The sequence below is a fragment of the Taudactylus pleione genome, unplaced genomic scaffold (assembly GCF_031769625.1).
Source record: "Taudactylus pleione unplaced genomic scaffold, aTauple2 ptg000205l, whole genome shotgun sequence".
NCBI classification, from domain to species: Eukaryota; Metazoa; Chordata; class Amphibia; order Anura; family Myobatrachidae; genus Taudactylus; species Taudactylus pleione.
In genome coordinates, this window is record NW_028284607.1 from 3,846,001 (window position 1) to 3,862,252 (window position 16,252).

The 16,252-nt window shown below is 43.8% G+C and overlaps 1 protein-coding gene across 1 annotated transcript in view; it reads left to right on the forward strand.

Annotated features, from left to right (window-relative positions):
- The first annotated feature begins 727 nt into the window (after positions 1-727).
- The window catches only part of LOC148517974 (solute carrier family 2, facilitated glucose transporter member 9-like), a 99,941-nt gene continuing 84,416 nt past the window's right edge, over positions 728-16,252 (forward strand). The window contains exons 1-4 of the mRNA XM_088477940.1: positions 728-751; positions 11,057-11,155; positions 14,011-14,171; positions 15,320-15,444. Coding sequence (XP_088334066.1) covers positions 728-751; positions 11,057-11,155; positions 14,011-14,171; positions 15,320-15,444 — 409 coding nt within the window. The remainder of the gene's footprint in view (positions 752-11,056; positions 11,156-14,010; positions 14,172-15,319; positions 15,445-16,252) is intronic.

The following is a 16,252-nucleotide window of genomic DNA, read 5'->3' on the forward strand; positions in this document are numbered from 1 at the left end:
TAGTCCTCTCACAGAAGGCTCGCTACACAGCAGGTCTACAGTCCTTGCTCAGCTGCAGCAGATCTTTTCTAGCCTTGTCCAGAGCCGCAGACTGTGAAGGGATCTGTGGATTCAAGTTGCTGCACAGTCACAGCAGGACAAAACCTCCGGGTCCAGGAGCAGGTCACCTCAGGACTCCGGTGAGATTTTCTGACTGCTGGAGTGTCCAGAGTAAGTTTTATGGACCCGGTTCAATTAATGTAATTGTTAAAAAAGAGCTTCCTGAATGACGCTCCTGTGCGTTCCCCCTGAAAAATATTACTGGCTGATGTCTATCACTTTGCTGTAAACCTCAATGTTTCTTATTGCTGTGATATATAGTGATAAGAAATTATACTTTTCTGTGGCCCACTGCTGTCAATGATAAATATGCCTCTAAGGATGCTGTATGTGTATATTTAGGTGAAGATGATATGTTCTCCAATTTCGCACCTTATGTACTGTATGAGTAATGGTTTTATACTCTATGTTATGTCCAAGTTCATGTCCTTTTGCTAATGATTTCTCAGGTTGTTGTTCAATATAACATTGCCTCATGGTTGGTTGTGAGTCCAGTCATCATTCCAAATCAAACACCACAAAACAAAGATAACCCTTTGCTCTGCTCTGCTGAGTCCTATGGTCAATTTCTTAGTACACCTAAGTTTACCCATGTTACAGGACCATCTGTCTTGAATTAATCTATGACATGGCTGGGCTTCTCTTGGAACTGGTGAGTGCACCTATCAAGTCTTTGTGGATGTCTGCATCAATATTTAATGACATTTACTTTTTTAATTGACATATTATATATTTAAAAAATCAAGGAGGCTTAACAATTTATATTTAAAGCAACTATGGTCTTCAGAGGGACAAAAGTATTCCTCCTCCAGCACACAGACACAGTACTAGGGATAAATGTAATAGGTTGCGATCTTCTGACGCTGCGGGGATTTATACGAGTCTTTCCGCATTTGTAAAGTGCCAATCATTTTAAAGGCTAAACTAAGCTGGTTTCACCATTAAAATGATTGTCAAATTAAAAATACGGGGTGACCGGCATAAATCCCCGCAGCATTAGAAGATCACAACCTATTACATTTAGCCCTTGATTGTATTAGCTATGGGCTCATTATATTTGCATTTTGTCCTGTTTTTCAATCAGATTGAAAGATTTAAAAAGAAAAATCAACCTGGTTTTGCCTTCTAAATTATTACTGCTCTAAATCTAGACTTAATAGCCGTGATTACGTGGAAATTGCATATTGCATTCTATTACATATACCCAATAGTGTGTCTAGTATAACCATATCTAAGAACACAGCAATGAGTCTAATAGGGCTTATAAGAATTGAACTAGTAAAAGCAGAATGTAATTGTTCCATTAATAAGTAAAAATGTATTAAACCAAAAATGAATGATTTGTGAGAAACATTTATGCAGCTCTGTCATATAATAATGATTTAGCTTTTTTTGTTGTATGTCTCAAAGATTCCAATTGCTAGCACTTGGCAGCATAACATCTATAAATACAATGTCAAACATCTCATCACTTGTTATAATTTGTCACTCTTTAAAGTGGTTTCACAATAACTTATACATATGTATTGATTATAAAGTTTACTTTTAGCAGAGAAATATTTAAGTCTTCTAAGTTCTACTTAATTAAGAAGTTATTTCATAAAGGCCAAGAGTAGTGCACTGTTTCACAACTTTGCCTGTACCCACTTGTAAACAAAACCATATTTGCTGTTCTAGTCAGAGAGGAAAGGAAATCAGAGGTTATAATGCAGAATTATTTACTTGTATCATTGGTCACATAGAATAAGAAAGGACGGCCATAAATGTGAGAGGTCCGATGGTTCTCCACCATCAATGGCATAGGCAAAGTAACTTCTTTTTTTCTGGGCTTAGGGGGCACGGTATATAGCCCTGCCCATGGTGCACTGTTCTGCCCCTCCTCCTTCCCTGATTGGCCTGTCACTTAGCCCTTCTCAGCCGCCACATCCCTTCCCTGATTGGACTGCAGTGTCCCATAGCAGGCATGCCCATCGATGGTTCTCCATCAATGGTTTCATGCCACTGATACAGTATTATGCACCGATGATACCATCGATAGATACTATCGATGGTAAACCTTTTGATGGCCATCCCTACATAGTAAACTCATCAAGCCCCCTGGTGATCAATGGCATGCACAACGGAGCAGGCCTGGAATAGCATGGGTATCAGTGATGCAAAAAACTGTATTATAGTCACCACTTCTCGCAGATTAAAAAATATATACTCTCTCCACTATTTTAGAAACGTTTCTCCCTGGGACAGTGTAAGCTTTCGCAGCTAGCTAAATTACCGCTGCGGCAAGAACTCTTTCTAGGTGGTGGTTGCCACTGTGGTACAATTAGTGGGCAGAGAAAAGTTAGCTTATGTGTGTTGGTGATTCAGAGAAGTGTTCACTGGTTCTCTTTAATGGTGTTGTGTAAACCCTTGTAGGATCCTGGTTATGTACAGATTAGGGGTGTGCACCGGCCACTTTTCGTGTTTTGTGTTTTGGTTTTGGATCTGGATCTTTCTTCGTGTTTTGGATCTGGATTGGTTTTGCCAAAACCACCCTTCCGTGTTTTGGGTTCTGGGTTTTGTGTTTTGGATCTGTATTTTTTTGAAAAAAAGCATAAAAACAGCTAAAATCACAGAATTTGTAGGTTTTTCTGCTCCTATGCTATTATTAACCTCAATAACCTTAATTTCCACTCATTTCCAGTCTATTCTGAACACCTCACACCTCACAATAGTGTTTTTATGTCCAAAAGGTTGCACCGAGGTAGCTGGATGACTATGCTAAGCGACACGAGTGGGCGGCACAAACACGTGACCCATCTAGGCGTGATACTGCAGTGGCAGACAGGATGGCAGTTTGAAAAACTAGGCCCCAAACTGTACATAATGCAAAGAAAAAAAAGAGGTGCAAGATGGAATTGTCCTTGGGCCCTCCCACCCACCCTTATGTTGTATAAACAGGACATGCACACTTTAACAAACCAATCATTTCAGCGCCAGGGTCTGCCACACAACTGTGGCTGAAATGATTGGTTCGTTTGGGCCCCCACAAAACAAGCTGGCAATTAATGTGTCCCTGCACAAACTGGCTCTACGGAGGCAAGATGTCATCCTCATCCTCCTCATCCACTGATTCCTCACCCTCTTCAGTGTGTACATCCTCATCCTCACAAAGTATTAACTCGTCCCCACTTGAATCCACCACCACAGGTCCCTCTGTACGTTCTGGAGGGTGGTCTCCCTGGAAGAGCTGATAATTCATTTTGATGAACATCATCTTCTCCACATTCTGTGGAAGCAACCTCCTACGCCTTTCGCTGACAAGGTTCCCGGCTGCACTAAACACTCTTTCGGAGTACATACTGGAGGGGGGGCAACTCAGGTAAAATAGAGCCAGTTTGTACAGGGGCCTCCAAATTGCCTCTTTTTCCTGCCAGTACAGGTATGGACTGTCTGACATGCCTACTTGGATGCTGTCACCGATGTAATCCTCCACCATTCTGTCAATGGTGACAGTATCATATGCAGTGACAGTAGACATGTCAGAAATTGTTGCCAGGTCCTTCAGTCCGGACCAGATGTCCAAACTTGGTCCTGCCTGCCCTGCATCACCGCCAGCGGGTTGCTTAGGATACCTAAGTTTTTTCCTGGCAGCCCCAGTTGCGGGAGAAAATGAAGAAGGAGCTGTTGACGTGTCACGTTCCGCTTCAGCAGACAGTGTGTTCACCAGCAGGTCTTTGCACCTCTGCAGGCTTGTGTCGGCCGGAAAGAGAGACACCACATAGGCTTTAAACCTAGGATCGAGCACGGTGGCCAAAATGTAGTGGTCTGATTTCAACAGATTGACCACCCTGGAATCCTGGCAAAGCGAATGAAGGGCTTCATCCACAGGTCCCACATGCCGAGCGGAATCGCTCCGTCTTAGCTCCTCCTTCACTTTCTCCAGCTGCTTCTGCAAAAGCCTGATGAGGGGAATGACCTGACTCAAGCTGGCAGTGTCTGAACTGACTTCACGTGTGGCAAGTTCAAAGGGCTGGAGAACCTTGCACAACACGGAAATCATTCTCCACTGCGCTTGAGTCAGGTGCATACCCCCTCCTTTGCCTATGTCATAGGTGGATGTATAGGCTTGAATGGTCTTTTGCTGCTCCTCCATCCTCTGAAGCATATAGAGGGTTGAGTTCCACCGCGTCACAACCTCTTGCTTCAGGTGATGGCGCTGCAGGTTCAAGAGTGTTTGCTGGCGCTCCAGTCTTTGGCACGCAGTCGCTGAATGGCGAAAGTGGCCTGAAATTTTTCGGGCCATCCAAAGCGTCTCCTGCACGCCCCTGTCGCTTTTCAGAAAATTCTGCACCACCAAGTTTATTGTGTGAGCAAAACATGGGACGTGCTGGAATTTGCCCAGATGTAATGCCCGCACAATATTGGTGGCGTTGTCAGATATCACAAATCCCCAGGAGAGTCTAAGTGGGGTAAGCCACTGGGCGATGATTTCCCTCAGTTTCTCTAAGAGGTTGTCGGCGGTGTGCCTCTTACTGAAACCGGTGATACACAGCGTAGCCTGCCTTGGAACGAGCTGGCGTTTCTGAGATGCTGCGACTGGTGACGCTGCTGCTGTTGCTGCGTAAGGTTATACATCTACCCAGTGAGCTGTCACAGTCATATAGTCCTTAGTCTGCCCTGTTCCACTTGTCCACATGTCCGTGGTTAAGTGGACATTGGGTACAACGGCATTTTTCAGGACACTGAGGACACTTTTTCTGACGTTTCTGTACTGTCTCGGTATCGCCTGCCTAGTGAAGTGGAATCTAGATGGGATTTGGAACCGGGGACACACTACCTCCATCAATTGTCTAAATCCCACTGCACTAATGGCGGATACCGGACGCACGTCTAACACCAACATAGCAGTCAAGGCCTCAGTTATACGTTTTGCTTCAGATGACTGCTGTCGTACTTCATCCTCCTCGCTAAGGACTGTTGGAGGGTCAATTGTTTAGTAAAAGTAGTGGTGTTCCTACTTCCTCTCTGGGATGATGAACGACTCCCAGCAGCAGCAACAGCAGCAGCGGCAGCAGGAGGCGTAGCAATGCAGGATCCTCCGGAGGAATCCGGGATAGGAGAGTCAGTCATGCCAGTGACATGGCCTGCAGGACTACTTCCGATCCTGACTAAGGAGGAAATTGAAGAGGAGGGAGTTGACGGTGTGGTTTGCAGGCGCTTGGATACAACAGGACAACGGGATTTAGGTGTCCCTTGACTGCTTACGGTCTTATCCAAAGTTTCTGAGCTTGACAGTAACTTATTATGAACGCGCTGCAGGTGCCGTATAAGGGAGGATGTTCCTAGTTGGTTAACGTCCCTACCCCTACTTATTCCACCTTTACATAAGGTACATATGGCAAGACAGTTGTTGTCCGGATTTGGATAGAAATATTGCCAGACCAAAGAGGTGGAATGTTTGGTCTTCTGCCCAGGCATGACCGTAATGGGCTTTTTCATCCCACGGACAACAACTGTCTCCCCCGGAGCCTGATTTAAACAAACCACATCACCATCAGAATCCTCCTCGCCAACTTCCTCCTCAGTGCCAGCTACACCAGTATCCTCATCCTGTTGTACTTCAACAGTGACATCTTCAATTTGCATATCAGCAAGTGGACTGTGGGTGCTCCTTTCAGCACTTGCAGGGGGCGTGCAAATGGTGGAAAGAGCCACCTCTTCCCGTCCAGTGCTGGGAAGGTCAGGCATCGCAACCACCACCACACTTGGACTCTCCTTGGGGATTTGTGATATCTTCTTAGAAAGCACAGTTCTTCGCTGTGCTTTTGCCAGCTTAACTCTTTTGATTTTTTTAGTGGGAGGAGGGCTTCCATCGTCATGTGAAGCTGAGCCACTAGTCATGAACATACTAGGGATCGACCTTAGCCGTTCCTTGCCACTCCGTGTCGTAAATGGCATATTGGCAAGTTTACGTTTCTCTTCAGCAGATTGAAATGTTTTTTTCAAGGTCATTTTCCTGAACTTTGTCATTTGGGATTGTATGTGCCCTCTATTATGACATTGGGCATCGGCCTTGGCAGACGACGTTGATGGCATGTTATCGTCTATGTCATGACTAGTGGCAGCAGCTTCAGCACTAGGAGGAAGTGGTTCTTGATCTTTCTCTATTTTATTTTTATCGGAGAAAGTTTGGTCCTCCATTTATGTTATATCGATTTGATATATACGTGCGGCTAAACACAGAAAATATTTCTTTATTTTTGCTGGAGAGTAGTGCACTTTGTGGGTTACACCAGCCTTTAAGAAATGAGCCAGCCGGCTCTTTACTTATGGGACACAGGCGCACGCTTGGCGCTGCTCCTTTGTTGATGCACGTGCGGCTACTGCGCACACAATTCACAAACACAGAAAATTATTTTTTATTTGGTTTGGACTGGAGTGTACTTTGGGGGTTACAGCACCCTTTAACGGTCAAGCCAGCTGGCCCTTTACTTATGACACAGGCGCACGCTTGGCACTACTTTGTTGATGCACGTGCGGCTACTACGCACACAATTCACAAACACACAAAAAATATTATTTTTTTGGTTTGAACTGGAGTGTACTTTGGGGGTTACAGCACCCTTTAACGGTCAAGCCAGCCGGCCCTTTACTTATGACACAGGCGCACGCTTGGCACTACTTTGTTGATGCACGTGCGGCTACTGCGCACACAATTCACAAACACAGAAAATATATATTTTTTTGGTTTGGACTGGAGTGTACTTTGGGGGTTACAGCACCCTTTAACGGTCAAGCCAGCCGGCCCTTTACTTATGACACAGGCGCACGTGCGGCTACTGCGCACACAATTCACAAACACAGAAAATAATTTTTTTTGGTTTGGACTGGAGTGTACTTTGGGGGTTACAGCACCCTTTAACGGTCAAGCCAGCCGGCCCTTTACTTATGACACAGGCGCACGCTTGGCACTACTTTGTTGATGCACGTGCGGCTACTGCGCACACAATTCACAAACACAGAAAATATTTTTTTTTTGGTTTGGACTGGAGTGTACTTTGGGGGTTACAGCACCCTTTAACGGTCAAGCCAGCCGGCCCTTTACTTATGACACAGGCGCACGCTTGGCACTACTTTGTTGATGCACGTGCGGCTACTGCGCACACAATTCACAAACACAGAAAATTTTTTTTTTTTTGGTTAGGACTGGAGTGTACTTTGGGGGTTACAGCACCCTTTAATGGTCAAGCCAGCCGACCCTTTACTTATGACACAGGCGCACGCTTGGCACTACTTTGTTGATGCACGTGCGGCTACTGCGCACTCAATTCACAAACACAGAAAATAATTTTTTTTTTGGTTTGGACTGGAGTGTACTTTGGGGGTTACAGCACCCTTTAACGGTCAAGCCAGCCGGCCCTTTACTTATGACACAGGCGCACGCTTGGCACTACTTTGTTGATGCACGTGCGGCTACTGCGCACACAATTCACAAACACAGAAAATATTTTTTTTTTTGGTTTGGACTGGAGTGTACTTTGGAGGTTACAGCACCCTTTAACGGTCAAGCCAGCCGGCCCTTTACTTATGACACAGGCGCACGCTTGGCACTACTTTGTTGATGCACGTGCGGCTACTGCGCACACAATTCACAAACACACAAAAAATATTATTTTTTTAGCACTTGGGGGGAGCACCCCTGATGGACAGAGCACCCCCTGGACAATACTACAGCACCCCTTTAGGACTGGGACACTGCACAGGACTTTGGAGTGGACACAGCCCCTATGGAGAACTGACTGCACAACACAGTCCAGCCAGCCCCTATGGACTTTGAAGTAGTGGACACAGCCCCTATTAACAACAGCAGCACAGCACAACACAGCCAGCCCCTATGGACTTTGAAGTAGTGGACAACAGCAGCACAGCGCAGCACAGCACAACACTACTCTGCACTACACTACACTACACAGCCCAGCCAGCCCTAACTCCCACCCTCCCTCTTCACTGTCCACAGCCGAGTGAGAAAATGGCGCCGACGCGGGTACCTTATATAGGTTCCAAAACCCGCGAGACTCGGAAGGCAGGATGATGACGTTTTGCCTCGATTTCAGATCCGAGTCAGGCGGGAAAAGTCGAGCCTGACTCGGATCTGCCTCGGATCGGGGGGGCTCGGATTTCAGAAATCCGAACCCGCTCACCCCTAGTACAGATGGCATTAACTTTTCGGTTGAAAATATCCAAGCAGTGAAAATGTAATCTTTTTCCCACTTGTTAAATTGACACCTATGTTTGATTCAATTGTACAGTATTGCAGAATAGATAAATAAATATATAACTAAATGCTAATCAATCAATAAGTAAGGTCCTTTTCATGTCCATGTCTAAAGCACATGGCTCCATTAGGAGCCAAGTACTGTCATAGCTCTCCAGTATCTGTCTGTTCTGGTAAATTACTGGTCACAGCAATATGGGAACATACTAATCTAATCTTTACAAAAAAAAATGTCCCTTTCTACTTAACTGCCTCCTGTCTCTTTAAGGGTGCAGGGATGGTGGAACCAGCGACACCACCACCAAAATGCTATGTATATGCCCTCTGATGTGAATGTCATGCACCATAAGAATTTACACCTGGAAGGTGCGCAGCCGCACCCTCTCCAGTGGCCATGTTCCACCAGTAACCGAGTCTCAACAGCCCTACATTTATGTAAAACATCACCCAATATTAAAGCTTTACAGTGACTATGACCTGCACAAGATTATGATGATGGTGTCTGACCATTTCAATGTAACTATTTTAATTTCTATTCCAAGAAAGCCAATTAGAATGGAGTTGCATTCTCATATAAACAGGATTATGTAATCAGAAATATTGTATAAACAACATATAGGCATACAAGATTCCAAACTGACGGCATTTGAGAAACTCTATAGAGCTGATGCAGAGTTGGCCATAATTTCTCCCTTATTGTCTGCACAGCCCTAATTGCATATATTCGCCCATAAGCAGACTCGTAGGCAAAGGGCAGACCCCAGGTCTACTAACACGCCATGCGAGACATGTTTGAGTGATCGCCCCCTGCAATCCAACTATAGCCATAATTAATACTTCCATTATTATTTTTAATATTATTATTAAAAAACACACACATTGTCCAACAGGAGAAAAAATACACACACATTGGCCTCCACTGGATAAAAAAAAACCACACACATTGGATCACATGGGAAATACACACATATTGGGGGGCATTCAATTAAATAGTTTTCCCCGTGCAGTAAATCAGGGGTTAACACACAGAAACCCACTGATTCCGTGAAAACTATGGAATCAGTGGGTTTCCCCAGTGGTGCCTTTCACTTGTGGACTTTTCTTCATAGCCTATAACTGCAAGTACAAGTCTATCTCTGGGAAATAAAGCACGGGGTAAACACCGTGGTTCATTGAATTTTCCCCTTTGTCACCCATGGGGAAAAAAACACACATTGTCGCCCATGGGAGTAAAAACACACACATTGTCTACCATGGGAAAAAAACACACACACACATAGGCCTCCACATAAAAAAAAAAAAAAAAAACACGGTACCCACTGGTACAAACATGTTTTCACCCACAGGAAAAAAAACAATGAGATTGACACCCACAGGAAAAAAAAACACATTGGCCCCCACAGGACAAAAATAAAACCCACATTAATTGCCCCAGCCACCCCACAGAAGACTGAGCTGACCAATCAGTTCACTCCCACTCGCACTCAACCATGGATGACACTGGCACCCAGCAGTGGCTGATGCATGCACTGCTGCCTCAGTGACTGTCACAGGCTGCAGAGCTGAGAGCACTGTGCAGTCAGGGTGGCAAGCGGCCACCACAAAGCCATTGGTCATGGCCGGGGATCCTCCTTAGCCGCTCGGACAACCCCATTGCTGTCCGGGGACAAAGTTAATACTGGCGGTATGGCTGGTGCTGTCCCCCGGTCTTGATTAGTTCAGGTGGCAGCCGCACTGCATCCCCTCTGGGGTGGCTCCCTCGTGTGGACGTTCCGCTGGGCTGTCCCTAGCACTGGCACTGTGTAGGCATCTCTGCAGCTGGACTGGCCTTATCTGGACACTTGGTATATCCCTGGTGCAAAAGATCTGGTTGACAACAGGGGTTCATATGCTTATGCACAATTCAGTATGGACCGCAATTCTTTCAACCCACCCTTACTGAACAGGATGTAGTTAGCAGACCGGCGGATGGGATGCCGCCGGTCTAAATACCGACGGTGGAAGCCCGACACATGACTTAAGATAGGCATCAAAATACCGACGCCTATCTTAATCCCGACTCCAGAATACAGAAAGACGCCATCCCGATCGAGGTAAGCCGGGGGCGTCTTAGCTGTTAGCCGCGGGGGGGGAGTGTTAGGTTTAGGAGGTTAGGGTTAAGCAACCCTAGGGGGGTTAGGGTTAGGCACCACTGGGGGGGTTAGGGGTAGGCACTAAGGGGGGAGGTTTAGGAACGAAAGGGGGAGACTTAGGTTTAGGCACTACGGGGAGGGTTAGGGAGCGGGGAGGGGAGGGTTAGTGTTAGGCTACAAGAAGGGAGGGTTAGTGTTAGGGGGAGAAGGGGGAGGGTAAGTATACTTACCCAACTGTCGGGATACCAACCATTGGAATGCTGCTGTCCGTATGTTGACAGGAGGCATCCCGATTGCTGGTATTACATACCCATTCCCACTGAACATTGCCCTGCAATTAGTCACACAAAGCATTTTTATTGGGGCTGTTCCATAAAGCTGAATTATGTTGAGAACTTTGTTATATATGAGACAGTCAGTTAGACATATTTGTACAAGTAGAAAGGTAAGGGGTTAGTAAAATAGTAATACATTTACTACTTTTCCACATAGGAAGAAACAGCTTGCGTATTAGTTAGTGGCCTTTTCATTTACAAGATTATGATCAAATATTTTTTTTGTACTCCCCCAGGTCCATCATTGGAGGCTGCTTCCATTAATAATTGTACTAGGCCTTTGTAATGGATTGCCGTTCGGCTATCACGTATCAGTGATCAGCTCATCATCCTTGGTAAGATAGAACTTTCTTTTACAGTTGTGAAAGTGTAACAAATTACAAGGATTCTATATACTTTCCACTTCATGTTCAAACTGCGTACTGGAAACATACAAAACCCCAAATGCCATATGCCCACCAGTAAAATTCAACCCTACACTTTGACATTCACCTTAAGACTAAAGCAAGGGAGAGATAATGAGTAGGCAGTACAAAACAGATGCAAAACTTGCTTTTCACCCTTGTACAACATCACAATGTGATTTTGCCCCTACTGGTCCCTTAAACTCCCTATTGGCAGATGATGTATGAAAACAATAAACTTCTTAAAACAATACTTAACTTAAAATAAAGACCAAGTATATGCAATTTAAAAATAATGGCCAGCTTTATTTATTTGTACAATAAACAGTATGGTGGCAGAGGAAAGAACGGCAAACAAACTGACGGCCACTTGAATTAGGCAAAAGGACGTAAAAATACACTAGGGCCAACTAACCCAATTCAAGGGTAAAGGTGCCCATCCTCTAGCTGACGGAGAAACAAGATTACGATTACGACATTGTAATCGTGCTATCGTTTCTCCGTCTGTGATGAACCTACACTGAACGAGCAGACGTTCAGTGCAGGCTCATCAATCATTTGGCAACATGCTGAACCTGACGATATTGTCAGGTTGTCCAGCATGTTTGCCCTATGATAGATGTTCGGAAATCCAGGTATGGGAAGGGAGGGGGCGCAAAATGCCTGCCTTGTCCCGCGTGACAGATATCCTAGTTTCGGCCCTGCTCACAGTACAATGCACTCAACACAGAATATGGGGATGTTACCGTATTAACATTCCATTTGTTTTAGCCATTCAGATTTACATTTGCATTAAGTTATAGGGATAAACTTACTAAGTGTCTGGCCGAGAAGCCATTCACAGGTGTGTTTTCCCTGTTTTTCAAACACGGAGATTCACTTTAGGCAAACACGGGTGTAAAATCATGATTCTCTATGCAAAACACGAATGAGCACACAAATAGAAATAAATACACCATCGGCCAAACTCGCAAGTATTTTTCATAGATAGAAATAGAACACTAGGATTTACCAAGAATCATGATTGCAAACACAGGTGTAAATTAAGCATACTTTGGCAATTTGAAATAGACCACCTCCTGTGCAGCGTGTTTAGCATAACCACGCACAGATCAGTGTGATCTATGCATGATTCTGAGTGTACTAAAGCCATTTAATGGTTAAAAAAATAAAATTATGTGGGGTCCCACTCTAAAAGCATAACCAGTACTGGGCTCTTTGAGCCAGCCCTGGTTCAAACACTAAGGGGAAAAACTTGTGTAGGGGTCCCCCGTATTTAATGAACCTGCACCGGGCTTTTGGATCCAGCCCTGGTTCTAAAAATACTGGGAAAAATTTGCATAGGGGTCCCCTGTATTTTTAGAACCAGCACTGGTAATGCCACAGCCTGGGGACACACTTAATGGGGTCATCTGGCCATAGTATTCACCCTCCAAACAAGTCAGCCCAGGCCAAGTATTCCAGGGGAAGTGGGGGCCCCCAATAAAGGGGTCCTCCCTTTCCAGTGTACCCCAGGTTCAGGCTGTAGACCAGGGAATATTAAAATAATGACAGTACACACACACACACCGAAAGTTTTATTCTCTTATTATTTTATTACACATGCACTTACTCATTCACTCAATTACTCATAATAACACTACATACTTACCTTGTCCCTTGCGCCGGTCGGTCCCCTTGTCCAATAGCATCCCAAGCAAAGATCGGTCCTCTTCTCCAGTAGTAACCAAATCCCGATCCAGCCGGACATAGCGTTATATATACTGTACATACTGTACATACAGCGCTGCTCTTGAATGTGACAGGAGCCACATATATTCTGCATTTGGGGCCCCACCAGCCAATCAGCAGCCGCTACCATGGGAACAGGCCACTGACTGGCTATAAATGACAGTCTCTGTCAAAGACATGTTGGTACTTGTGGCTCTCCGAGTACTGGCATGTGGGAGAGGTTTGCTGGGACCTCTAGTCCTAATGTAAAAGACAACATTACTTTCAATCTATGCTTTATACTTATCAATCCCACACCCACCGCTTCAGCTCTAGCCTGGGGTACACTGGAGAGGATGGACACCTTTATTTGTTGGTACCCACCTCCCCAGGTACCCCAAGCCTGGGCTGACTAGTTGGGGGAGTGAATGCTTTGGCTGGTGGACCCTGCCAAGTGTGTCCCCTGGCTGTGGAAGCACCCCCCTAGTGGATCTCAGTGCTGGTTTTAAAAATACCAGTACTGGAGACCCCTATGTAAATTTTTTTCCGAATTTTTAGAACCAGGGCTGGATCCCGGTACCTGATGCTGGTATATTAAATGTTTGGGGAACCCCACGCATTTTTCCCCGTATTTTTTTAGCCCGGACCGTCTCAAAGAGCCTGGGACTTGTTCTGCTTGGCTGGGGGGACTCCACATCATTTTTTTTTAAATGAACACTTGAATGGCTTTTTTGCAAGCATCACACTGATCTGTGTATGTTTCTGCTAAACACACTGTTCACAGGCAGCTATATTGTGTTCAGTCCAATTGCATAAACCATCGATAGACACTACTCAGTCAAACGATGGTCCTTAGTAAATTTGTGAGTTTCTTTGAAACAAACTCACTCGTGTCTATGTGATGTCAAGCGGGTTTAATACTTGGACAGATATGAATCTTAGTAAATTTACCCCTCAGTGTTTATCTCATTTTCTACCAAAGTGGTGAAATATATATTACAAAATAGCCATTGGGTACATTTCTCTGCTCTCTGGCCAGTGTATTCCCACAACACCTCAATTCATGTCCTCTGCAGTTTGTCAAAGACTTCATCAACCAGACCTGGATAGGAAGGTATGGATCACCTGTCCCCATGGCAACGCTTACTCTTCTCTGGTCCACAGCTGTTTCAGTGTTCAGCATTGGAGGACTTTTGGGATCATTGTTATCCGGGTACCTGACAGGAAAGTTTGGAAAGTGAGTACTTTATTTTGATGAATTTCTTTGATACTCAGTGGTAGCAAACATTACTGACTTTATATTGTTCTCTTCTCCCATATTAAAGTAGATGTACTAAGCCTTGGAGAGAGATAATGTGGACGGAGATAAAGTACCAACCAATCAGCTCCTAATTGTCATTTTTCAAACACAGCCTGTAACTTAATAATTAGGAGCAGTTTGGTCAGTACTTTATCTCTCTCCACTTTATCTCTCGCCAAGGCTTAGTACATCTACCCCATTATCTTGTACTATACTGAATTTAATTAGGTACCAAAAAAAAAAAAAAAATGATCTGAGAGATGTGTTCTAGCATTAAAAATAACAAGGGTTAGGCAAATGTGTGGTCTGGTAAATGTAGCATAAACCCAATCTTTTATGTGAATTATCTATTGATACCCTTCCCTCTCCCATCTACTGCTTTCCCTTTCTGTACCTATTCACCATACCACAAACTATTGGACGCATAATTTTTACTTTGCAAAACCAAGAAAAAACCTACTTAAGCCTATGTTGCATGATGCTCCTCTTTCATTACCATTACATGTTTTCACCTAGGACAATCCCTGAATGTTTTAAAAGGTATTTGATTTGTGTGGAAGTCACCTTGGCCAGCAATCATTGCAACTGGTTTGTGGTACATCTCCCCCTATTACCTTGCATACTGGCATTTCTGATTTGCCAGTATACAGGAATACTTACAGGACAGCTCTTCCGATAGGACCAGGGAGTCCAAAGATACATCAGCGGTCACCAGCATGTACATGCACAAGTCACAAGATGTGACAGGGATACTAGGGATCAATCTGTGGTGTTTTTTTTGGAATAAGAAGCTCATAAGCTTCTATAGGCAGTGTCATCTGCGGGGACAAGTTGCGGAAGATTCTGCTGTGGACCTGTATAATACCTGCATCGTTCTTTTAATTGATACATCCCACCCTGGAAAGCTAAATAGATTTAGTGGGGTTAGTGTGGTCATGAGGAAGTGCAGAGCACTCATAGTCAATTAATTAGATATTATATCTTGCTAAATGAAGTATTTGACAAATAATCAAGATTATAGCTAACCTTTAAAAGCTTTGATTGTCCCTCTGACCTCTTACAACATCCATTCTCTCTCTCCTTAGGAGGCGAACTCATGTATCCACGCACGTTTTGGGTATAATGGCCAGTCTGTGTCTTGGGCTCAGCAAAGTGGTAGGATCCCATGAGATGATTTTGGTAGGACGGTTTCTCTATGGCATCACATTAGGTAAACAATAAGAGATCATATAACCTAGTGTAGCCGATATACATTATTAAGATTGTTGTGGCCTTGTTGTTGATCTACAATCCAATCATGCAGCAACTTTCTCTTTCCTCTCCTCTTTCCTTTTTTTTTAATTTTTTTACCTAATTGTTTTGTCTCTCCCCTAAATGTTATAGTATCTAATTAATATTTTTATATGCAATATTTTTTTATTTTGATTATAGAGGTTTTTTATACTTTGATCAGGAAATTTTGTATTTTTAGGATCTGATTGAAACCTCATTTTGCAGGTTCATTTTGTACTACCAATTTTAAAATGGTTCTTTTTTTTTTTCTTATGTCTGTAATGATTTACTACTATTATCTAATAAAAACAATTTGCTATAATAATAGATCGTATAGAATACAATCACTGTAGCAGGTTCTCTAAACCTAGGGATACAGAACTAAAATATAGGGCACCACGCTATTCAGGGGGTGTCACCCTAATCCTCTGCAAACTGTGTGCAACTAATTACCGTAAAAAGGTGTTAAATAATTAAAATTAAATATTTTAAAATTATTACTTATTTTTTATTTGGTGTAAGAGAAAATAGTGTCTACAGCTGTACAGGAGAGAGGAGCACCAGGTGAATATCAATGATGATATTCACCAATTGTTCAGACTAAAGACATTCCTATGCGGTTTATAAAACATAACCTTTTTAATTATTTAAAAATTCTAAAGTTACCATAAAACATATGAAATATATAAAAAGTGAAAGTAAAGTGACAATAATGTAAAATCAAACCTGAAGTCCCCCCTCTATTG